Source organism: Rattus norvegicus, chromosome 4 (genome assembly GCF_021556685.1).
Source record: "Rattus norvegicus strain SHRSP/BbbUtx chromosome 4, alternate assembly SHRSP_T2T, whole genome shotgun sequence".
NCBI classification, from domain to species: Eukaryota; Metazoa; Chordata; class Mammalia; order Rodentia; family Muridae; genus Rattus; species Rattus norvegicus.
The window spans coordinates 124,885,946-124,911,251 of record NC_141537.1 but is presented as its reverse complement, the minus strand read 5'-3'; the positions used below and the strand labels follow the sequence as shown (position 1 = coordinate 124,911,251).

The 25,306-nt window shown below is 50.5% G+C and overlaps 1 protein-coding gene and 1 long non-coding RNA gene across 5 annotated transcripts; one reads left to right on the top strand and one right to left on the bottom strand.

The window, feature by feature from the left end:
* Positions 1 to 126: 126 nt before the first annotated feature.
* Hdac11 (histone deacetylase 11) lies at positions 127 to 22,363 on the bottom strand. 4 transcript variants are annotated; one of them, XM_087656746.1, is made up of 11 exons: positions 22,154 to 22,363; positions 21,588 to 21,667; positions 16,626 to 16,774; positions 14,931 to 15,031; positions 9,191 to 9,307; positions 8,602 to 8,644; positions 7,038 to 7,114; positions 6,024 to 6,086; positions 5,411 to 5,507; positions 2,377 to 2,555; positions 134 to 1,741 (listed from the first exon to the last, which is right to left on the bottom strand). In XM_087656746.1, the coding sequence occupies exons 3-11, from the start codon at positions 16,690 to 16,692 to the stop codon at positions 1,526 to 1,528; spliced, it is 960 nt and encodes a 319-aa protein (XP_087512872.1). In that variant the 5' UTR covers positions 16,693 to 16,774; positions 21,588 to 21,667; positions 22,154 to 22,363; the 3' UTR covers positions 134 to 1,525.
* Positions 17,592 to 25,306, top strand: LOC134486816 (uncharacterized). The gene is made up of 3 exons (XR_015686069.1): positions 17,592 to 17,712; positions 17,842 to 18,019; positions 25,127 to 25,306. It is a non-coding gene; the product is annotated as an uncharacterized LOC134486816 (long non-coding RNA).

Sequence of the window (25,306 nt, the reverse complement as noted above, 5' to 3'; positions counted from 1 at the left end):
CCTCAGTTTCCTTATCTGCTAAAATGGGAATTGTGCTATCCCCAGACCTTTGACAATGGAAAAACAACAACAACAAAAACAAACAAACAAAAAACACCAGCCACTCATCTTGGGCAGCCGCCCTGGTTCGGTGTCTGGATTGGTGAATTTTGAATCTTTATTTCCAGTGGTCCTCAGGAGGCAGGTCTGTCTACCTCAGAACACACAGCAACAACCTGGAGCCTGTATGGTACTCAGAGAGAAACTCCACAGTAACAGACTGCTGTCACCACTCCCCAGTGTCCTGGGAGGAACCTCCAGTCAGATGCAGAGAGGTCATGGCAGAGGGGTGTGGAGCTGCATTAGTACTGTGGGGTTTGGTCTAGGTCAGTGGTTTAGACAACTGGTGACTTTGGCATCCTCCCAACTCCAGCAGAGGGAGCATGAAGGACGCCATGAAGGCTGTGGGAATACCCACATGGTAATGAATATGAGTCCTGTAGTTGGGGCAGATCCAGGGCAGGAGGAAGCCCAGCTGGCCCACATCCTCTTACCCCCTGTGCCTTTGGTTATGCTGCCAATCACTGGCTAGGGGTGGGTGCTTTCCTGCCTACATCATGGAGGGCCCTGGCTGTCCCTTCAGGGTAGAATGGCCGGAGGGCAGGTAGACCTTGGGGCCCCAGAGATGAAAATTGGGCACTTTGGGTGAGGCCACTGGAGACTGCAGCTCACCCAAGGTCTGCATGGCCACTGTACCTAAATGTTACCTTGGCTGCCCTCCCTCCAGCAAGCCCTACCTAGGGCTAGCTTGGCTGCCAGTCTCCATCTCATTCCTGTCTGCTAGGCCTCACCTTCTCTCCATCCTGCTGAGCAGCCCATTATAAACTCCAGCTTGGAGAGTCACTCCTGAGCTAAACACTCATCCCAAACTTGTTTCCATGCTGAACAGAGGAGATTACTGCCAAAGTTGGGGGCCTTGGGCATTCTCAATGTCCCACCCCATCAACATAGGGGGGCTTGATCTATTGAGGGAACCCAAACTGGAAAATCCTAGCTTCCTTCTTCAGACCTCCAAATCTCTATCAGAGACTATTACCTGTTAGCTGAGAACCCAGTGCCCCCTGGAGGCTGGCTATGGAAACTTTCCTCAGACCTATGGGCACCATCATCCAGGAGGGGACCCTCTCCAGACTGAAGGGAGGAAGTAAGCCAACTGGGTCAGGGAGGGCCCTTCTTCTGGCTGATCTGGACAGCAGGCACCCCATCCCAGAGGTCCTCCCTGTGGCTGCAGCTAAGCTGTCTTCCCTGACTCCTGATGACCTGCTTGCATCCCAGTGGGCTCCTCCCCGGGACTCAGCTCTTCCACCCCAAGGCCCAGAGACCCTTGGGCACCTGGTGGGGAGTGGAGGAATGGCCAGCAAGGCTGGCTCCTGCTCTTCCTGCCCCTCCATGCTCACTGGCAGCTGTCTTGACAGCAACAAACACAGGCGGGTGGGCGGGTGGATGGGGTGGGGGGGCAGGTATGATAATGTTCTGTGAGTAGCCGTCAAGGCACAGCACGGGAAAGCAGGGGGATGCTTGAGTTCCGTGCCGGGACATAGGGAAACTCAGGCCCAATGAGCCCCAGGTCATGCAAATTGAGGATGGAGTCGGCGATAATGCGGGCTGTGCGCTTCTGGTACCCACCCGAGGTCACCATGAGGATGGGTATATCATGGGCTCGGACCACCCGGAAAACCACTTCATCCCTCTTCACAATGCCCTGTGGGAAGACAGGGAGGGTAAGGTCAATAGGCCCGAGTTCCCGTGGTACCAAAAAGGACCACTACAAGTCTAGCCCTAGTGTGATGGCTGAGGCTTTTAGCATCTCCTCCAGACATAAGGCACTCATATTTTCTACTTTTGCCAACCCTCAGAGCATGGATTTCCTGTCCCACCAGGGCATGAAGTTTGACAGATAGATAAATCCCTAAAAATATCCCCCTCGGGGGACAAGATGTGTCTCTGGGCTGATAGATACATGTCCTAGGTGGCCCTAGGGTCTCTGTGGCTTGAATATGTAATGGCTCCCACTGGTTTGCAAGTGTTTGAACACTTGCTCCCCCGCTGGAAGGTCCTAGACCTGTGGTTGGCAGAGCTGGAGAAAGTACCTGGGCCCCACTTCCTGCTCTCTTTCTGCTTCTTGACTACCCCACCAGCCCCATGTTCCTTATTGTGTCTTCCCGGCCATGAATAATTCTGCTCCTTCAGGAGATGTGAGTTAAAATGAGCCCTTTGTCCCGAGTCACCACGTTTATCAGAGGATTCTCTCACAGCAACAGAAAAGTCACTGATATGTGGTCGGATGGTGGCCAGGCTACAGGCGAAGCCTCAGGTGACCCCCACAGGAGGACGTACCGCTGGGCTGATGGACAGCCCGCCAAGGCGGTCTCCCTCCAGGACGTCTGTGCCGGCGTTGTACACCACAACATCAGGCAGGTGCTCCTGGAGGGACCTCCTCACATTCCTCTCCACCTTCTCCAGATACTCCTCATCTTCTGTGCCCCACTCCAACTCCACCTTCCGCCTGATGGCCTCTGGGAAGGAGACACAAACAGCCCAGAGTACAATGCAGGGAAACTGAGGCAGAGGATGGCATCGATGCAAGAACTTGTCAAGACCCACAACAGGACTGACTCCATCTCAGTCTGGCCTCTCACCACAGTGAAGCTGAGTGGTGAAGGGGCATCCGTGGGAGGACAGATGTTTAAAGCTGACATTTTATCTCTGAGGGCCTAGAGACCCTATCCTTGAACCCTACCAACACTGAACACGCAACATATTCAAGCCCAGGCTCCAAGTAGTCCAGGGTCAGTTTAGGTAGTCAGTAGTGGCCTTACCTCACCACCTGTGCTTACGCAGCCCTGCCATGTGTTTATCTCCAATGTCCTGAGAGGCTCATCTGTGGAAGGCTTGCTTCCCAGCCTATGGCACTACTGAATGATGCTGCTACTAATGACTAGACCTTTAAGGGGTTAAGCAAAGTAGAGGATGCAATGCAACTTGGCAGTGATGTATCAGGACCATGCCCCTGAATGTGTCTCTGCCTCTGGTCATGAGGTGAGAAGTCTTTCCTACCACACATGCAGCTGTGGTACCTGCAATGCAACAAGCCCAACACAACAGGGCCTACTAAAGTAGACCGGGACCTTAAAGCCGTGGGCCAAGGCAGACTTTCTTCCTTTCAAGCTATAGCCAGCTCCACTCTAAGGCTGCTGCTGACCTCAGTAGTGGGCACATGGTACTGGATTGACCTATATACTCTGTCACAGAGACAGAAAGCTGACTGAGACTACACCACCAGTGGGGCAGGCCGCTTGCTGATTTCAAACCTGGTCTCAGAGCCCCTGGGCTATGCTTGAGTCCATTTTTGCTGTTTTTAATTTTTTATTATATTTTAATTCACTTTATATTTTATCTTAGCTTAATTACACATATTTGGCAGTGTGTTCATTAGTACAGTGCCTGCAGAGGCCAGAAGAGGGCACCAGATTCCCTGGAGCCAAAATTATAGGTGATTGTGAGCCACCAGATATGGGAGCTGGAAGTTGAATTCAGCTCTTTTTAAACCGATCACTTTCCCCCCCAAGCCTTCATTTTTGGTATCAGGTTATGGAGCATTGCTGTGACAGATTTTAGGAATATCATGTTAGCATTTGAGCTTTGGGCTGGAAAAGCCACTGAGTGTGGGAGCTTGGATGACAAGAACATTGAAAGCAATGCAGACGATGGAGGCCTGGGCTGTGAAGTTTCATGGAAATCACAGGCTCTATCAAGGGTTATTCACGGGCTGTTTTGTATTAAAAATCTGTGGTTCTGGTAAGCTGGAGCTGAAGGGTCATCTGTGCCTAACAAGAGGCTGGAGTAAAACCTTTGCTTTGCTGGGACAATTGCCACTAGTCAGGTGGGACTGGGAACTGGTGATAATTAAGAAAAGACCAGCACCATTTAAGGCAGAAATCTGGAAGTGTTTCTGCAGGGTCAGCAATCACAAGCAGGGATGCAGAGGAGGCCGAGGTTGTTTGTATATTGTGCTAGAAGCTGGGTTTTGTAATGTGTTAGAGTCTCCCATGTGGTACTGGTTTGGAAGGCATGAAGGGGACATGGAGAAAAGTTGAGGCTTGACACCCTGTGGCAGGATAAGAGACCTAAGAGAGGCCAGGAGAGGCTATTAGTGAAGGTGTACCCCGTCAGAGTTAGACTCCAGATATCTGAAGATCCTAGTACCTTGGGATGGCCACCAAGGTCAGCAACAGCTGTGGAGTGGAGCTGGCATGAGCCTAGGACACAGGATGTGTATACTGCAGAGGCTGAAACTGGAGAAATGGACCAGGCCCGCTGCAGCCCAGAGAATTATGGGTGGGTCCCAGATGCCGAGGGCAATCACAAGCAGGGATGCAGGGGAGACCAAGGCTGTATATTGTGCTGGAAGCACATGTGCAATGTGTTAGAATATCCCACGTGATGCTGGTTTTGAAGGCATGAAGGGGATACACTGTAGATCTGGTTTGACTGTGACTGTGACTGGTTCTGGTTCTTCCCTCTAAGAGTTTTTAAAAAGTGTCTATTCTGATCTTGCAAGAAGCCAGTTACCAGACTGTGGATATTTTAGAAAAACTTTGGACTTTGAGAAAGACATTTTAAATGTTTTAAAAAGACTGGACTTTTAAAGGTGCTTGAGTTTTTAAAGACTAGAACTTTTAAAAGTTGGAATGTGATATTGTGATATAAATATTAACCTACCATCCTGGGGACAAGTGAGAGATGAAAGGCTGTGGTTGAATACTGATGTTTGTCTGTCACATTGACAAGAGGGCAACTGTGTTGTATTTTATGTCACCCCTGGGCAGGTGGTCCTGGGGTTTAAGAAAAGAAACTGAGCATGTTGGGAGGAGTAAGTCAATAAAGCAGCATTCCTCTATGGCTTCTGCTTCAGTTCTTACCTTGGGATTTCCATCTGAGTTCCTTCCCTAAATGAACTATATAGAGACTGTGAGTTGAAATAAACCTTTTCATCCCAGGTTGCTTTTGATCATGGTGTTTTATCACAGCAATAGAAGCCTAACTAAGGAACAAATCCTCTGAGAATTCTTCAGCTTCCCCCTCTCTCTGTCTCTCTGTCTCTCTCTGTCTCGCTGTTTCTCTCTCTCTCTCTCTCTCTCTCTCTCTCTCTGTCTCTCTCTCTCTCTCTCTCTCTCTCTCTCTGCTCACTCTAATGTGAAGAGCCCTGGTGTGTATTCCTGTGGTCTTGGGGTCAAGTGACTCTCATAAGTCCCCATGTGCTTATGGGTATAGTAAGAGTACTCACTTCCTGGGAACACTACAGATAAATGAGTGGCTTAGTGGTAACCACAGGGCACATACAGAGGACAGGCATGGGGATGAAACTTACCTTTAGCAAAGCGATCCCCGGGGTAGATGTGGCGGTTGTAAACATCCATGATATATACACGCTTGTCGCCCATGAAGTCTCGCTCGTGCCCATTGCCCTATGTGCAGACACAACTGTCACTGCAGGTAGCTGCTCTCAGGAAGAGGGGACCCCAACTACTACAGGAACTGCCTCCTGCTTTGTCGGGTGGCTTGACCCTGGGGATCTAGTGCCAGACAGCTGACAGCCAGCAGAGCCAGATGCACTCCAGATATGATCCCATAGCCTCTTTCAGAACCTGCAGTATAGCCAGCCCTGTTTCTCATCCTTTCTGTGAAACAGCGTGAAATCGGGCCTCGCTACCCTCTTGGCCCTGCCGGAGCATCCATCAGTGTAATTGGCACAGGGAGAACAAACTTCAAAGAGTTGTATATGTGTGACTTGGTTTACTTGGAGCTGAGTAAGGGGAACAGAGTAGTTAAGGCTTATGAAAGAGCCTCCTGCCTGGAATATGAGTGGTTAACAGGAGGCAGTGAGACCCTTGGGTTCAAGGACAGAAGCTACCAGGGACATGGGAAGGGGACTCTCTTACCAAAGGAAAGTGCTGGTGCCTGGGCTCCAGCAGAGTGCTCACCTGGTGGGCATCCAGATCAATGATGGTAGCTCTGGAAATGCCTTCCACACGTTCAAACAGGAACTGACAGGGAGAGAAGATGCGTGAGAACCAGACAGTCAGAAGACCCAACTCTTTGAGGACTAAGGAAAGGGGCTGAGCAGGAAGGACAATGGGTAAGACATCACTTTGCCAGGAGGGAAGGGGTGCTAGGAGAAATGGGGAGACAGTGGAGGATGGGGAGGGGAAGGGAAGGCTCTGGGGACAGGGAGGGTACTGTGGCCTGAAGGTTAAGAGATCAGATTATGGATCCCCTAGAGAATGTGGGGTTCACAAATGAGCCCCATAGCCTTAGAATTTAACTCTCCAAACTTTGCTTCATTCTATAATGCTGAATCCTGAGGCCTCTTCCTCCCTAGGAGACCAACCTCTTCCCTGTTTCCCTCCAAGTCCTAACAGCCAGGTCTGCTGACAGCCTATCTACATGCCTGTAAGAACAGATACTCTATTAGCCTGGCACCCAGCATGACACTGGGCAGAGAGCACACTGGGGACTCAGGAGTTCCACAGACCCACAGAGTGGGCAAGCTCCCTTCACTCAGCTTCCTCAGAGTGATGCTCAAGGGTTCAGTGAGGGGAGGAGCAAGAGAAGGAGTTAGGATATGAAATCGACACCAGCTGTGGGGAGCTCTGCTGTCACCAGGATCCTAACCTGTGCTTGCCTCACTCCTCCCCACTTCAGCCACACCCTTCTTCATACCCACAGTCCTGAAACCTGCCTGTCCCTCCCCCCACACCTACTCCCAGCACTCGGGAGGCTGTGATGACTCCCTCCTGCAACAGACAGGTCTTCTAGTGGCTGGAAGTTGCTAGGTCCAGTTTGAGTCCCAGCCAGGTTGAGCAGCTAGAGAAGCCCTTCTCCACTGTGAGGAAGGCCCTCCCCACTGTGAGCCCACCTTCCTCCCCTAGAGTGTGTGGTAAGCTATGGGATGATGGGGTCTTTAGAGGCAAGGTACCACAGGTTCAGAGACACACCTTGATAGCCAGTGTGATGTCTGCATAGGCACAGAAGCCCCCACCACGGTCACTGGAGCAGTGGTGGAAGCCACCACCTGCAGAAAGCCAGACAGTGGTGTTGGTCAGAACCAGATCTGGGTTCCCTCTACCTCTCTCCCATCCCCACATGCACCTACTGTTGGGATTCCAGGTTGGCCAAGTGAACAGAATACCTGGGAGTATGTCATCACTCTAGGTCAAGAGGTAGTTCGATGCCATAACCACCTCATCCCACAGTAAAAGCCACTTTTCGAGGAGACCCAGTCATGTCAGCCAGCTGAGCTGCCCCGGGTTCCCAGACCAGAAAGGGGGCAGCATTAGCAGGCTTGCTTTGGACCCAGGTTCACCTCCTAGTGAACAGAGATGGCTAGCTGGGCATAGCTGTCCATGCCGTCCCAAATCCGTCTGGGAATCCTTGTTGCTTTGGACTAGAGAACTGCTGCTGCCTGCCTTCTCCTAAAATGGCTAGTAAGCTGCTACAGTCCCTGTATCCCTGGAGACCCTGGGTTCTAGGAACCTTCCAAAATGGAGGTCCAAAATTATCCCCACCCTGACGGTGTGAAGCTGGGACCATGCAGATGAAGCAACTGCCTCGTCCGCGCCTAACAGGGCAGCCAGCTTGCTGAAGCCTCTCTATAGGCCAGAAGAGAGCTCCATCTTCACTAGACCCTCTAACAGATGAGCCGCCCCGGGCACAGAGAGGACCAACAACATGCCCAGAAAACACAACAAGCAAACCAAGCTTGTACCATTAGCAAAATCCAGGCTTCATCAGGACCTAGATGCTCACTAACCAGATCCTAGTATCCATGATAGGAGTATCACTGAGATCCTCCATGCACTGGGAACTATGTTACAGACACACAGGGCATAAATTACCCATGTGCCTATGCAACTGGGTACCTAATACCATGGCTATGCCAGGTCTAATGCTGGGTACCTGGCAATTCTTGCAGGACAAGTCATGGTCCCTGGCCATGCAGAGTTCACAAAATGGATCAGGTCCTGCTACAGAGTCCTGCACAAGCCAGTAGTGTCCTCTTAAGACAACTATGCAACAGACAAGGAAGGCTGCTAGGAATGAGCTTCTTCAACTGTCAAGGTCTGTAAAGATAGACTGCAGAGGCCACACAGAACCAGAAAGCACTGGCCCCTGATGTGGCACTTAGCCTGGGCCTCTCCACTCATCCCATAACCAAGCCCTGTCCACTGGCCTAGACCCAGAAAGATGGACCCTTTCAGGAGAGCCACACGGAAGCAACTAATTCCACACAGACACACCCAGGAACCTACCTGAGGGACAGCACAGGCTCTCTGGGTGGAAGAGAACTCCCTGTCACTGGAAATATGTAAATGTTGGGTGGGGCATTCTCAGAACAAATACCTCACAGCAGAGAGAGGTCCCCGTGGGGCCCACACAGGAACAAGAAGGCTGTATACTACTCCAGGCAACTGAGCTGGCTCTGAGGCGTTCTGTCCTTCAGTCCCCGCACCCCTCCCACCCCCACCAGGATGCCAGACATTCTGAAGCTCCAGCACTCACCAACATTGATGGCCCAGCCTCGTTCCACAGCCAGCTTCCCCGCCTTTGGAAACAAGCAAAGGGTAGTTCAGGCCTCATCCTGAGGCAGGCAGGTATTCATTCAATGTAAGCTCTGGGGCAGGAATAGGCCACAGGTAGAATAAGGCAGAACCTCATTTCTCAACAGACCAGTGGCAACCAGGGGAGTGGGGAAGGGTTCAGAGCAGCCCTCCCAGTTTTACAGGGAAAACACCAGAGATTTAAGTGAGGTGAGCTGAGGATTCCCACATGGCTTTTCAAATGGAAAAAAAGAGAGATGGTCTGCTTGCAGGAATATCGAAAGCGGGTGGGTGCGAACCTGCAGGCAATTGGGGTGAATGGCAATCAATACAAAATTATGGCAGTGCCAGAGCACAGTGACCATGGCTGGGACAGACCTCATTGATTTTGACACAAAGTGTCCCTCAACTGGGCCCCCAGCAGCGAGTAGGGGTAGAACATATGCTTGTTGGGGTACAAACACAGTGAGTAAAATTGTTATTGGATGAGACAAGTCCCTAGAGGGCAAAGTGGGGTAGGGGCCTGGAGCTGCACAGCCCATCCAGCCTACCATGATGGTGCCTCCAGTCTGGGTCCGCAGGGGCCTCAACACCTTCCTCTGCACAAGGAAGTTGGGGAGAAAGATGACAGGGGGGATCTCAGTGATGGTAGCCACCACAAAGGACCACTGTGGAAAGAGACATGGAAGTCAAACTCGATGCCAGGCCTGGGCATGGTGGCTCCTCTCCGTTTCTTGGGAGGTGACAGTTGGGAGCCGCCTTTGAGTCCCAGCTTTTTGCTTGAGCACAGAGAAGTTAATGATAGCATTCTGAGGCACTCTTCTGCCCTCTGGTGTCTACACTAAGGAATGCAGGCTGTGCTGAGCCTGCACGGGGCTCTTCTGCTTCCCACAGCCCAGTACTAACCAGGAGGGCCTTGTTTCTGTGTAGCCAAGTGTCAGTCAGCACTTTCTAAGTACTTAGAGCCCATGAGACATCCAGCTGGGCTTGGGGTCCTGTCTGGGCTAGGACACTTATAGCCAAGGTTAACAAGCCAGCAGGTGCTATGACAGTCTTCACGGGAAGGGAGAGGGCCTTATGGAGAAGGTAACACTTACAGAAGGTAAACAGTGAACAAGAGCCCCCAGATGCAGGTTTTAGGCCAAAGATGTAATTTAGGGCAAAGAATTGAGTTCAGGAATGCAAGTAGCTGGATAGAGCAGGGCAAGGAAGCATCTTCTGTGGTCTTCTGTGGCTCAGGACCTGGTCTGCTAGCACAGGTTCACAGCATACTGTCAGAGCAGTATAGAGGCACAGAAAAAGGAAAGTCAGAACTAAAAACTAAAATCGCAGGGAGCCTCTGAGGCCCATCTCCAGCTGATGTGAGCTACTTTGTTACTTCCAATCCCGACTCCATTCCTTCCTGCTAGGCTCTGAGAGCCGGCTTTGGTGTGCCTGGCTCCATCTGCTCTTCCTTGCTCTTTCTGTTGGAGACAACGATCTCTCTGCACATCCCTGGGTGTCCTGGTTCTATGTAGACCAGGCTGGCCTCCAACTCAGGGATGCCTGCCTTTGCCTCCAAGTGCTGTGCTGCTACGCCCTGCCTGGTCTACTTTTATAGAGAGCGGTTCCATGCTTTCACCAAGATCCGAGAGGAAGCCAGGCCCACGTGTAAATGGATTCATATTTAAGTGGAACCTGAGCACACACTCCTGCATAACACACACATGCCTACATTGCTTATGACCTGGGCCATGTTACCACGCTGAGAGAAGTGTATGCCGCAGTTTAGGGAGTGACACGAGAAATGTGCATGCTAAAATTGATGCACTGTCATTTTAAGAATATTCTCCCTCTCTGGTTGGTTAAACCTGAGAACAAAGGGCCCAAATATATGAGCCTGCACGTAGGAGTCAACTCTGAACTAAAGGCCGTGTGGTAGCACACGCCTGTCATCCCAGCTTGGGGGGTAGGGGCAGAAGACTATGGAGTCCATGGCCAACCCTGGCTACACAAGACCCTACCTCAAAGAAACAAAACAAAGCAAAGCATACATTGTTTACTGAGAACCCTGTGCCTTGGTTACTTCAGGCATATTACAATGCTGGCCAGACGCGGAGGTGGTGGTTGGATGGAGCTGATTTAGGGTGTGTCCATCATGATGGCTTTATCAGGCATCACTGCTCAGGGAAAAAAAAACCTGCTGGTGACCAAATAAAACACTGGGTGCAAGGTAGGAGTGGGTTGTGGCTGGGCTCTAGAGAAAGAGGGAAAAGGGGTTTGGCAGAGTGGGCTGTGGGCCAGGGAGATGGTTGTTACAATGGTTAGAACGAGCGGATATGGGTCTTCCCAGTGACACTGACACTGTAGTGATAGAAGACAGAGCAACTGAGAAGGGCCCTGGTGTGTGTGTGTGTGTGTGTGTGTGTGTGTGTGTGTGTGTGTGTGTGTACGGGACAACAAGGGACGGATAAGATTATCTGGGATGTGCAGCCCAGATGAGTAGGCAGGACCCACCCAGGTGCCCTGTGACAAACTTGGGAGGGACAAGAGCTGTAGGCTGGTCGGGTTACGCAGGGCTGGAATAGGGCTCTCAAGTCCCCTCTGGGCTCTGCCTCAGTTGTGTGATTTTGTGTGCAGCCATTTCCCTCTGTGCCTGTCTCCTTGTCAGGCGTAACTGTGGAAGCCTGCTGAAGGGGTCCTGCTGGAGAGCCCTGTCATTCTCTCCTTAGAACACTGTCCTAGCTGCCCAAAGACTACAGCTGACCTGCACATAGCTACCAGCACGTCTGTGTCACCATCCACACAGGCACGGCATCTGTGTCTATCCCCTTCAGAGGTACACTAGTACTGACAATCCTTAATCTAAAATAAAACAGTGGGGCCCCGGAGCCTGTAAATCCTACTCAGCTTGGGAGGCTGAGTGTAAAGATTATGAGCTCACACCAACTTTGTCTCAGAATTAAAGTGTTTTTAAAATACATTTTAAAGAGGAAGAGATTGATGATGTAGTCTAGTAGTTGAGTGCTTGCCTAATATTAGACAGACAGACCGACCTAAACTCACAGGCGTCCCTGGGCTCTGTTACTCTTCTTACATCACCAGTAAGATGAATCCAATGCTTTGTGCCGGGTGCTGTAGGCTCCTGATTCGATGTCCTCCTGGGCTCTCTCCTGCTTTCATCTGCTAGTTGTTATTTAACTTTTGCTTGCTATAAGCATAATAAACTCATTCATTCAAAATTGACATGGCTGAGCTAGGTATTTTCTTGGTTCAGAGCCGGTGCACACCCCCAAATAACCGAAATTAGGTATTCAAACAAATGCATAAGGGTATATCCATAGCAACACGACTGTCAGTCATTAAGATGGAGAAGTGGCTCACATGTGCATAAGCTAATGGACAAACATGATGTGGTACACCACATGGTAGAGTATTATGTATCCATGAAGAGGGATGTGTATTGGGCCGTGTGTGGCTTCCTGGCAAAGCACTTGTCTTGCATGCTTGAGCTCTCAATCCCGGCCGCTGGGGAAGAAAATGCTCAACAGGCTGTGTGGTGAGGCAAGCCAGACGCCGAAGCTCACACACTGCTTGACTCCATCTGTACTGAGTCAAGTACAAAGTACATGATCTGTGGAGGCACGGTAGAAGTGGGCGGAGACCGGGCAGAGGGCGGGGAATACCAGGGAGCAAGGGTGACAGGAACAGCTATAGGTCGTGATATCACATGGATGGATGATGGGAGACGCTGCTGAGCCTTAAGACTGTGGACTGTGATATATGTGATTAACCATATTTTTTTAAAGGAGAAATGGGCCTTTGCACTTGTGGCTCATGCTTAGAGCCCTGCTCACTCCCTTAAGGCCTGCTGGACTCACTGTCCTCCACGCCCTACTTTGCTGCCCCCCATTCTGCGAGCGCTTGGCACCCGACGGCAAGTTACACTTCTTTGCTCTCCATAGGAGATGGACTTGGTCTCATCCCTCCCTGAAGGACCCAAAACAGTGTGTACTTGGTTATGAACTTGCTGGTGATGCTCTGGGACAGACATCAGGAGCTTCCCAGCTCTGACCTGCTCCTAGGGACAGGGCCCTAGAATTCACAGCAAGTAAAACACAGTAGTGACATAGCCAAGATTCCAGTCTTAATGGGCCCAGTCCTAGGCTGTATACTCACTCCTGCACCTATGTTACTGTTCCCATTTGGTACCCTAGTCACTGGGATGGGAGGCCGCAGCAGTGCAGGCTTCCTATCCTAGGCAGGTGTGTGGAGAGTAGATGAGGCAGCAGGGAGGGAAGACGGTACACAACACCCACAGAAAGACCCAAGAACCACCACCCTGGGAACCTAGAGACCTGCCAGACACCACTTGGGATGCCCACAGTAGAGGGAAGGGACAGACAATGCAGACACGGGGTGGGGGAGGTGTGCTTGAGTTGTACATTAGATAACGGATCTCATCTGAGTGGGTGCATCACTCCCCCACTGCAAACCTGTTCGTGGTACTCAAGATAAAACCCATGTTTCCTCCTCAGCTTTCCAGACTCTCACACAAGACCTGGTGTATTACAAAAGCTATGTTTCTCCCTTTGATCTGGCTCCCACAGAGCCTGGAGCCAACTGTTACATCGCCCATCCTCTTGGTGAATAGCTATGTGTTATGTTGATATAGCTGAGCCACCCCACCCCCACCTCCACCCCACTACCCCCCCCAAACCCCCACCCCATCTCTGCTCTTATTTCCTATTTGGGAATCACAGACTATGCTGCTTCCATAGTCTTTGGGACCCCTGCTCTGTAAGTTTCCCATGAGGTTTTATAAATGGGTGGAATCCTAGTAACTATCCCCCCAGCCTCTGCCTCATCCAGGCCCCACTCTGTTTTGGTCTCTCCCTGTCCAAACTCAGAGCATCTTACCCCTGCCTTCCCCTCCCACCTCTGACTCCTGGCCAGGCTTTGGGCTGTGGACTAATCATGCATGTCTGGGCCCCAGGAAACCAGGGCAGCCAGGCACTGGGCATCTAGCCAACACCTCACACCTCTCTCCTGGGAGCCAGCGTCTTCCTGGCAATCTTTCCCAAGCTCACACTGCCATGGCCTATCTAGAATTCTCACAGCTCAGGCCATGGCTGGAGGGAAAAGAGGCAACAGCTGTGGCCCTAGTCCTGAATAGAGGCCCACAAGGGCCCTCCCCATGTTTAACAGCACCCTGCCCAAGTGATTTGAGGAGGCACAGACTACTCCTGAGCCAAGGTCTTTCCAGACAGAGTGAAGCAGCCTGTTGACTTCTGCCATCTGTAGAGTCCTGAAGCCATGGGCTCTGACAGGAAACTTGGGAACCAGAACTCTCATTCTCTGAGGTAGAGACTCAATGGCACCCTGATGCAGTTCCAGCCAGGGCAAACTAGCAACCATGCCCACTCCCAACTCCCAACCTGTCACATAAAGGATATATTAAAGACCTTGACTTCCAATAGGAGTTTACAATCTCCTGTGCGAAGAGGCCACGGGCAGACAGTGGTAGCCCAGTGTGGCCTACAGTTGGGATTTAAAAGCTTACCATTAACACATTCAGAATCAGGGTGGGGCTAGGGCTGGAGCTCAGTGGTGGGGTGCTTGCCTAACATGCTAAGTCCCAGTAATCATAAAAACTAAAAACAAAAAACACCCCCCCAGAAAATCACAAAGCAAAAAAAAAAAAATAGAAAAAAAGGAAGAAATCTGAGAATATCATTTAATAAGCAGCATTCTGGCTTCTCTTGAAAAAGCAGGTCCTGTAATCATGTTGGGTCCAGCAGTGCGGCAACCAACCACATGACCCACATGGGAGGGGAAGATCTTCTGCAGTCCATCCCAGACACCTCTATCTGCCCCCACCACCATCTTTATGTTCCCTCCCGAGCCCTGGGGGCATTTCAAAGCCATTTTAGCCCAAGAGTTTTCATTTATAAGGAGGTCTTGGAATATCGTCTCTGGCCACTCCAGAAACAGGACAGAATAAAGTGGCCTTGTGGACAGGACAAGGGCCAATGTCTCCCTCCCACTAAAGCGATGCCAGCAGCGGCCTTTGAGCCCTGTCCAGAGCATAGGCTGAAAGTCACTAATATGCCCAAACCTCTAAGGGGTTCTGTCTGCACACCCCGTCTGCATATACCCTGACAATGGGGAGCTGACTACCCACAGAGATATCTTATGGCCCCCTCCTTATCTTAAGAACCTCCCCTGTGCTGGGGACAGGACCCCTAAAGCTGAGCTTCTCCCCCTCCAGCCACTGCTTCTCACCACAGCCCGAAGATCCTGGTACTGTACCTTCAGCTCGTTGAGATAGCGCCTTGTGTGCACCACCAGCAGGTCCTCCTCCGAGGCCTCCCTCGCCTCCACCAGCATGCCATCAGACAGCAGCTTCTCTTCTGGAACCACAGAGGAAGACCCTGCTGCCTTCCCAGCTCTCAAAGCAGGTCCAGCCTCTAGACCCTCCTCCCTCAGGCTGCAGGCTAGCCCCTGGCAGCCCCTCAGCACACAGTGAACTTGTGGGTTGAGAACGGCTGCCTCCCTAGGCCAGTGTGGGGCACTCGAAACACACAGCCATTTCTCTATTTTCTGTGCTGCTGACGGCCACCAGGTGAACTCAGGTACAGATGGATGACTTCCAGAAGCAGACAGCACAAACAACAGGATTGTTCTCAAGGTAGAAAAAGCTCTTCAGCGCAACTCTCCCTCCACAGGTGGCTCGGGACAATGTGGCCTTTCCTCTGCCTGAGCCTTGAGCATGCCCCTTGCTAACCAAAGGAGAGCAGTGGCTCACAGGCAGCAGAAGCCAGAGCTGCGCAACTGCTGTTTTCAGAGCGCTATCTTCCTGCTGCAACCTTCTATTTATGGCAAGTGAAACTGCCTTTTCCCATTTTGAGGACATGTGTTTCCTTTTAAAACAAAGTTAAGTTTTTGAAAAATCTCAAAGCATCTTAAAATATGCAGTAAACAGAGGAGTAGGTGGTATAGGGGACACCAGGGTGTCTGAGTGGCTTGCAGGGACAGGTTTCTGTATATGGCTACCAAAGATTCATTTTGCAAAAGAAACTGAGGCTGAGAGACCAGACACTTCCCCCAAAGTCCGGTGAGACTGGGCCATGATGCTCTGGTTCTAGAGAAATCAGAATCTAAGGTCTACTGTCAATGAGTCATGCTCAGAAACCAACCAGTCCCATCCACATCTATAAAGAGATCCAGGCAGGGGCTTCCTCCCACAGTGTCCCATGGCCTCTGACACCTCCAGACTCAGTCAGCTCCCTTCCTACCTGGGCGCCCAAGGAGCCTGCCCTGTGGTCCTACCTCCCATCCTTCCTCATCCTCAAAGGGACTGGCTGCTCACTCCCAGCTGAGGGGGATGAAGAGCCCTTCTGCTGTGCCACGGAAAGAGGCTGGAGCCCAGGTCAGGGCAGAGAGCACCAGCAGGAAAACATTTGTGCAGGCAACAGACGTGCAAGGCTAGTATCCCAGGCTTACAATAACACCATGCGTCACCTGTGTGCTTTCTAGTCCGTGATTTCCTTTGGATGTTCAGGTCGGTCCCTACAGCGGAGGGAAAAGCTGTACCACTTGCTGTAGATAGGAGGTCACCAGAGGAACAAAAACAAGCCCAACAGAAACAGCTGTGTTATAATGTCTAATTTGATCCTATTTTCTGCACAACGCAGAGCTAGGAGCTTGCTCTAGATTTTTAGGGGGGGAGACAGGGACTAGATCTAACTGGTGGGAATACAAGACAGGGCCCTTCTTGCTTGGCAGCCTGTCTGGAAAGACCCTTTAACAGCAGGGCAGAGGCAGTCTGGGGGCTGAAAGCAGATAAGAATGTGATGAATACAGGGATGGAGGAGGCAGATGCAGGACCGAGGGGGGTGATGAGGACCTGAAGAAGGAAAAAATGGAGAAGGTAGATACAAGTCTGAGGAGGTGGTGAGAACAGGGAAATGGAGGAAGTGGATGCCAGTCTTGGGGGGCTCTTACCTTTCAGGAAGTTGATCACCTTGCCCCATTTCCCAGCATCAAAGGGGTGCAGCTTCTCTAGGCCCATGAAGGTGATGTTGTAACGTGGAGAGTACACGATGGGCCAGCGTTTCTCTGGTACATGCTGGTACAGCTGTGTTGCGTGAGGCCTTCAACGTGCAGAAGAGACGCAGATATAGACAACAGCTTCCTTGTGGAAAGAGTCTCCCCCTCCCCACTCACACCAGGTCACTTAACAACCAACAGGAATGAAAACAGCTCCTTCCTGAACCCTGGCTGGCTTTGACTAAACCAGCTTCCAACACAGTCCTCACAGCAGCTCTGGGAACCAGGTGTGCCCAAGGTCACATGCCAGTGCCAGGTGTATTCTGGAGTTACTGGCGCCAAGGCCCAAGGCCTGTACGGGGGAAGGCGGGGTGTAGGGTGTAGAGGGCTGGAATGTGGCTGTCACACGAGTTAGCTCACGCATCTGTGTTGCTGGGAACAAAACGCGCAGGGGGTGGGGTGGGGGAAGTAGTGCGTAGACCGCGATTGCAGGAGGCTGTGCCCTCGTCGCAGCCCTGCAGCCCACCGCGGTGCCCTGCGGAAGGGAGACCCACCGTTCACCCGCACGGTCACCCTGCCCTCCTCCTACTGTCCCGCCGTGCCCACGGGGATCCCCAGAACCCATGCTTGGTCCCACGCGCGAACCCGCACACTCACATCCCGCAGCCGGCCCTGCCTGCTCTGGACACCACTCCGCACGGGGAGGGTTGGGAGGGGTGTAGCGGGGAGGGCCTACGCAGAACACGCCTCCATAGCGCTGGGAGCTGGGGGTGGAGTTCTGGCCTGCGGCTGCGTCACAGACAACCGGACCGCGCCGGCCAAGGAGACGCACCCAATGGAGTGCCGCCTGGGGGGCGTGGTTATGCGCAGCTCCGCCCTTATTCCCAGGGTAGAAATAGACACTTGCTTAGTTGATGAGTTCTTTGGCTTCCCTGCACTGTGTGGTGGTGAGATGTCTGTTCTGGGCCTATCAGCCCTGCTATATGTTCTTTCCTGGAGTGCAGCCTTCCATTCCTGTACTATCTGTGGCCATTTCACCATGGTATAAGCACTTCCCACTTAATCATAAAATGCCCTGAACCTGTTTCCCTATTGTAGATCAGGTCTGGTCCAGTCGTGTATAACTGAACATTTCTCCTGTCTCTATTCCCCTATACCCTGAACCTGGAAGCTGACCGACAGCTGGGGCTGTCTGTAATGGCTGGAGCCTGGGAGGCCCCAACAATGGAGGTCAGAAGAAGAGACAATGGACCTCTGTTGGTCCAGCTGTCCTCATCAACCAAACAGGAGCAGCTGACCAGAGGAGCAGCTAGGGACTAACATGGCAGCTGGGAGCCCAGGAGCCACAGGTTCGTGTGAAGGGAACCCGCAACATTTGTTGTTTTGATTTTTGGGGCATGAGGCACATGCCACAATGCATATGTGAAGATCCGGAAGTCAGCTCTGGTCGGACAAGTTTTCCCCTCCACCTTTGTGTAAGTTCCAAGGATTGAACTCAGTCTCTCTGGCATGAGCACCAACAGCATGTATTTGCCAGCCAAGTCCTAATGTGGGCTGACAGTTTGGAAGAATGCCTCTGATGTGTCTACTGTTAGATAATTTTCAGAAAACAGGATATAGATTTTCAAAGATGAGATGGGGAAAAAATTGTCTGTAGGAGTGTGAGGTCAGTCAGGAATTACTACCAGCCATGGGTAGTGGGGCTGATCTGGAGAAGACACTGCCTTCAGTTCAGGGGACAAAGGCAATTCATTGTTCTTAGAAGTTTGCGGGAGGGGGCTGGAGAGATGGCTCGGTGTTTAAGAGTACTGACTGCTCTTCCCGAGGTCCTGAGTTTAATTCCCAGCAACCACATGGTGGCTCACAACCATCCGTAATGAGATCTGATGCCCTCTTTTGGTGTGTCTGAAGATAGTGTACTTATATATAATAAATAAATAAATCTTAAAAAAAAAAAAGAAGTTTGCGGGAGTTTCTACACCATGTGACCTAGCCTATGTGCTAGGAGTTACAGAGCTTGAACTGTAGTAAATCAGACAGTGGACTTATGAGTCAAAGCTGCTATGGGCTTGAGAGAAAGAAGGAGCAGCATTTGGTTATTACAAACTGGGAGGGGAGTCTTCCTGATTCCTCTGGTACAATGAGGAATTCAGCCTGTATTCAGCCCAGCCTGGGCCATCTGCCAGCACCCTGGACTTGGAAGGTTGAATCTATTTCCTGGACTTTCAGTGCTACATCTAGAGATGAATGAGGTGATGTTGACTGTGCACCTTCTGGGGAAGCTGAAAAACTCCAAAGATAACATCAGCTCTTACTGAGTGCCAGTCAGTAACATAGTGCTAAGTCAGTCCCCAAAGCCTCATTCACACTGAACTCTAAACAACCCTGGAAGGCAAAATTTTCCCCATTTTATACAAGAGAAACTGAGGCAAAATAATGAAGGCGAAGTCACTTTCCCAAATATCAAGGGTGTGGATAAATGCATAAAACTTAAGGCAAACACACAAGAGACACACAAACACATGAGGCTGGTCTCAGGAGACTCGCTCTGGAGGTTGGGAAGCTGCACAGGTAAGCATCAGGTTAGGAGAACGAGTCAGAGCATTCAGCACCTAGCAGCTGAGGCCCAAGAGAGCAAAGTTAGTCTAACAGCATGAGCTAGGTTTGGTTTTTGTGACTGAGGAAGGAGATAGTCTGAGGAACACTGGAGACTGTGAATCTCTTCAGACTCTCACAGCAGGCTGAACCACCTGTCTGCAAGGTCACAGATGTGAGATTTGAGTGGTTCGACTTGAGGGCCTCTTTGTTATGGCAGTCTAGCACATCCGTTAAGACCCAGCAACAGGGCCAAAGCTGTGCATGCAGTAGACAGAGCAGAGAGCCTCAGCCAAACCCAAGGGCTAGTGGGAGAAACCAAGCATTTGCTTTTCAAAACACATATGGGTTTTTGCCTTTGTTTACGTCTATGTACCACGTATGTATGCAATGTCCACAGAAGCCAGGAAAGAGCATCAGATCCCCTGGAATTGGAGTTGTTAGCCACCATGTGGACGCTAGGAATTTAATGCCAGGCCTTCTGCAATAGCAGCAAGTGCTCTTAACCACCAAGTCATTTCTCCAGCTCTCAGGAGGGGCAGATCTTTTAAAAAGGACACAAAAATCATAAGTTCTACATGTATTATTGCAAAGTGTACAAGCTGAGGCTCCGAGGCCCAGGTTCACAGCAACCACAGAAGGCTGCTTCAAAGAGGTGGCTTTTCACTTTATAATGTCGTCGTCGTGATAGGACATGGACTTACTGAACATTGTATGTTTATTATTCTTTCCCTTTCACACCATTCACTTTACCTTTTAATTACAATGAGCAAGAAATGCAGGTGTAGCTCCATGGTAGAGTACTGGACTTAGCATGGGTTTGATACCATCAGCAACGTCAGCACCAGCACCACCGCCATCACCACCACCACAACTACCCCAATCTGAGTACAGAATTTTCTGTGCAATGTTTAGGGGGTAGGGGTTGCAGGGGCTCCCATACGGAGCTTTCTGACAGCTACCAAGCTCAAGCAAGTCTAAGCTGGTGGCACTGCTGATTGACAGCCTGCCCGCCCCAGACTGAACTGACAAGAAGAGAGCCAAATACACCTGAGGCAGGGAAGCAGGCTGCAGATCCTCAAGGAGCACACTGTTGCCTTAGCAACGTTGCCATAGCAACGGCAGCAACGATTGGCTCCTGGACATTGCAGCAGTTTCTGGTGCAAAGGTGATCAGAGCATTGCTATAGCAACCAGAAACTGAGGAAACTAGGTTTGACAGCTCAGTGCCCACTTCCTTAACATCATGGTGAGGGACGTGGGACCTGTCGACCTAATTAAGAACACTTTAAGTCTGGGAAGGCTTTCTCTTTCTCCTCTGGGTTTGACAGCTGTACGCTGATTGGCCCCCATTTTGTACCTTATTTGCGTGTACATGTTTTCAACCAATCGGAGCTCAGCTGTCCCTGTTGCTGTGTGGAGGAACTCTGGAGGGGATAGTTTCTCCTTGAAGCTCATCTCAGAATAAAAAGGCTGGTTTCCAGAGGACTCCCACTCACTCCACCAGGGGCCTGGCATCGGATGCTCTTTGAAGAAGGACGGCCAATTTGAGGTCTTGCCAAAGACAGACACACTGGGGACCCACGGAGCCTGAGACGTAGCCTCCAAGATACCACACCTGAGTGGCATGGGAGCATTGGTTCCTGCAGCTGCCAGCTGCCTCCAAAAAACTTGCAGCTGTCACCAATGGCCGGTGGCCTCCTTTCTGCAGGCTGGCTTCATGACAGAATGGCAGTCCTAAGACACTTCAAAAGTTTCCTGTCTGTAGCACTTGCTGACCACCTCAACGGTCCCTCAGTTGGCACTTGGAGCCTGTTGAGCATTAATGGGTTGCAGCACAACTCTCCCTAGATGGCATCTTGCTGCTACTGGGGACCCCAAGATCTTTATCTCCTTGTTTAAATTGTTGCTTTTCCATGGAAGCAGCCTTCAGAAAGGCGGCCTTAACTTGCATTGAGTTTAGTGGCTGTCTCCACTCAGTTACACATCCTCCCACCTATCCACCCTCATAACACTTTGCTATTCAGAGAAGCCAACCTGCCATAGCCTCCAAAACAGGCAGGAGCAGGGTGGGGTGGGAAGAGCCTGGACCCTCAGAGGCAGCTTCTGCCTTTTAGGGTCCACCATCACCCTTGCCTGTGCACCTCATCCTGTCCTGTCTGATCTTCCGGCCTATTCTTGAGGAATGGGAACCAAGGCTGGGAGAGTGAGGGCATATGCTTGAACTCCAGTCCCCTGGAGAATAGCACCAGTCACTTCTTACTGACTCACTTCTATTATGGTTTATCTTGGTTGCCAGTTTCACTGAATGTTGAAGACTCACCTCTGAGAGGGTCAGCAAGAAAGACTAATAGAGGCAGAGAAAGTTCTCTCCCAGAGTAGATGGAGTCTTCTGGAGGCAGCCTAATATAAGGAGGCCCAAAGAAAAAAGCTGACTTACACACACACACACACACACACACACACACACACACACACACATGCACATACATACGCACACGCGCACACACACACACGCATACACACACAAACACACGCACACACACACCATTTCTTGCGCGCTCTCTCTCCCCCTCTCTCTCCCCTCCCTCCCTCCTTTCTTCCCTCCCTTCCTCCCTCCCTCCCCCGTGTGTGTGTGTGTGTGTGTGTGTGTGTGTGTGTGTATGAGAGAGAGAGAACACATGGGCATCCATGTTACAGAATACGTGTGCAGGTCAGAGAACAACTTGCAGGAATCAGTTCTTTCCTTCCACCATGTGAGTGTCCAAGATCAAGCTTAGGACATGCGGCTTAGTGGTAAGTGCCTCTGTTCACTGAGCCATCTCACGAGCCAAGGCTGTGGGGGTTTTATCTGCTTGTCTTCCCCTCTTGTTCGTTAGTGCATCTAACCTACAGCTGCTGCTCCTGCTGCCACCGCTGCCGCTGTCACTGCTCTTCACTGACATCAGAACCAGCTTCTTTAGCCTTCCAGTGTGGACTGAGGACCAGAAGCTCTCTGCAATCCTCCAGGCCTATGGCCTCAAATTGGGAGTGCTGAGGTTCCTGGCTTCAGGGACTGAGCAGTTACCATCCTGACTTTTCCACAGCCATTGCAGGACTATCCATCCCACAGTGTGTAAACCAGTGTAGCAAATCTTCTTTGTGATGTATGTTCATGTAACTGTGACCTCTCCCCACTGAAATGTGTGCTCACATCAAATGCTATCATCAACTAAGACACATCTTGGCAAACCTTTGCACGGCAGTGGCTCCTCCTCTCGTAACAGCTGGCGTTCTCCCACTTGCATGTCTCCCACTCCCACCTGTTGACCTGAGTTTATCCCCAGCTCCCAGGCTCCTCCACATCCCAGTGGGTCCTGCAGACCGAGAGGTCCACAGGGCCAGCTAGAAATTTTCTTTCTGGCTAAATGATCCTCTGAAGATGACATCATTTTATCATGTTATCATCAGAAGAAGTCTGCCTGCCTGCACATTTACAGGTGTTGCCAGTCTGAGAAGAGGAGCTGCATCTTGGGCCTGTGTTTAGCAAATTCTACAGTTGCCTTCACAGTTCTCAAGGACTTGGTGCTGTCCAAATCCATGGAGGCCGGAGCCCGTTCTACGCAGTGGTGTGGGGTTTACATAGCACATACCCAAAGCCTTCTGTGTATCCTACTTAACCCAATTTAATCTTAATTGTAACTTAAATGTGGGATAGGGTCCCATGTAACCCAGGCTGATCTCAAATTCCTTATACAGTGAGAAATGACCCTAAACACCAGATCCTCCTGCCTCTACCCTTCCAGTGCCAAGTGACAGGCATGGACCACCACACCCAGCTTCCTCCCATGCCCTCTGAATCATCTGTGACTGAGTTACAGTCCCTAATGTGACACTGCTGTGTAAAGAGTGACTACAATGCAAGTTAGGGTTCTGTGGTGATTTGAATATGCTTGGCCCAGGGAGCGGCGCCATCAGGAGGTGTGGCCTTGTTGAAGTAGGTGTGTCACTGTGGGTGTGGGCTATAAGACTCTCATCCCAGCTGCCTGGAAGTCAGTCTTCCACTAGCAGCCTTCAGATGATGATGCAGAACTCTCAGCTCTCCCTGCATCATGCCTGCCTGGATGCTGCCATGCTCCTACCTTGATAACGGACTGAGCCTCCGAACCTGTAAGCCAGCCCCAAATAAATGTTGTCCTTTATAAGACTTGCCTTGGTCAGGGTTCACAGCAGTAAAACCCTACTAAGACAAGGATTGTGACACAGTAAACAGTCTGCTCAGTATCATTTTAAATGTATTTTATTTTTGTGAGTATTAGTGCCCTGTCTACATGCATAATGTGTACTGCTTGGGTGCAATGCTCTTGGAGGCCAGAAGAGGGTGTTGGAAACCCTGGGACTAGAGTTAGAAACAATTGTGAGCTGCCCACGTGGGTGCTGGGCATAGAACCCAGGCCCTCTGGGAGAATAACAGGCGCTCTTAACTACTGCTCTTATTTTGTTTTATTTTGGTTATTTTGTCGTATTATTTATTGTTTTATTTTTAATCTATTACATCTTTTACTTGTGACGTCTTTGCTTTTGTTTTTTCAGTGGATCACATCCACATGAGGGACCCACAGACAAGTCACACATAGAGAGTGTACGGGGCACTGATTTTTTTATACCCAGCATTAGGTAACCATCATTTATTTACTTACTCGTTTGCTTCTTTGTTTGATTCTACTGTGCTACAGATTGACTTTGGGCTTTATGAATGGTAGACAAGCCTCTCCCCATTCCTAGCTCTCTTTTTAATTTAGTTTGATGTTGTTGTTGTTGTTCTCAAACACGGTCTTGCAGATTTGCCTGCACTGGCTGTGAACTTACTCAGCATAGTCCACATTTTTCGTCTGAGTATCTGGGATTACAGGCCTGTATCAGCCCTACTTTTCAGATGGTTTCATCGATTAAAAAGAAGCCTTGATTCTGTCAACAGACTTGTCCCTTTCCCTCCATCCCTTTCTCTTCTGTGCTCCTGTGGAGAATGCCCACCTGAAACACTGACCTTGGACATATTTTGTATGTGTACAATTGTATAATGTGAGGATTTAGGGTCTGACTTATCTCACACAGCATCACATTTTCAAGGTTGTGCATACTGCAGCACACATCAGCGTCTCCTTGTTATAGTGAGGAACACGGCATCCTGAGCACGTGTTGCTCTGGGCAATGGAGAGTAACCACTGTGAGACTTCCTGTTCAGTCTCTGTGGACACAGGTTTTTACTGCTCTTGGGTAAAGACATAGGACTTGGTGTATGGGAGGGTGCTCATGTGTGTATGTGTGTGTGTGTGTGTGTGTGTGTGTGTGTGTGTGGTGTGCGTGCACGTGCACGCTTACTTGTACATGTTTATGGGGGTGACTGTACCCAAGTGCTATAGAGGCCAGAGCTCAACCTTGAGTGTCATTTGTCAGAGGTCATCCCCCAGATGATTGAGACAGGGTCTTTCACTGGGACCTGGAGCTCATCAGTTCAGTTAAGCTGGCTGGCAAGTTAGCTCTGGAGACCCAAGTCACCACCTCCCCAGTGCTGAGATTACAAGTAACATGTGCACAGTGCCTGGCATTTCACATTGTTTCTGGGAATCAAGCATGGTGCTCATGCTGGCTGGAAAGCACTTTCCTGGCCATGCCATCTCCCCAGCCCTTGGTGTTTTAACATCTGTTTCCTATAGTTCTGAGTAAGGCTGAGTGTCTCTATGAGCCACATAATTTACCATACATTGCTGACTTTACTGCTGTTTGCTTGTGTCCAAGTTGCTAATCAGGAAGATTTGGTCTGTGGCTAGATGCTATTGCTGTATTTTCATAATTTGTTGTCTGTCTTCTGACTTCACGTAGGGCTTTTGTGACATTCAAATCATGAAAATGACACCTACCCATCAACGTGTGAAAGATCCAGAAACATAAAGATAAATGAAATGTGGATCAGCCACAGCAGTCCTTCTAACCAGCCACAGCCCTTCCACCTGACTGGAAGACTGTTAATCCCCAGCTTTTTAAAACATCTGTCTGTCTGTC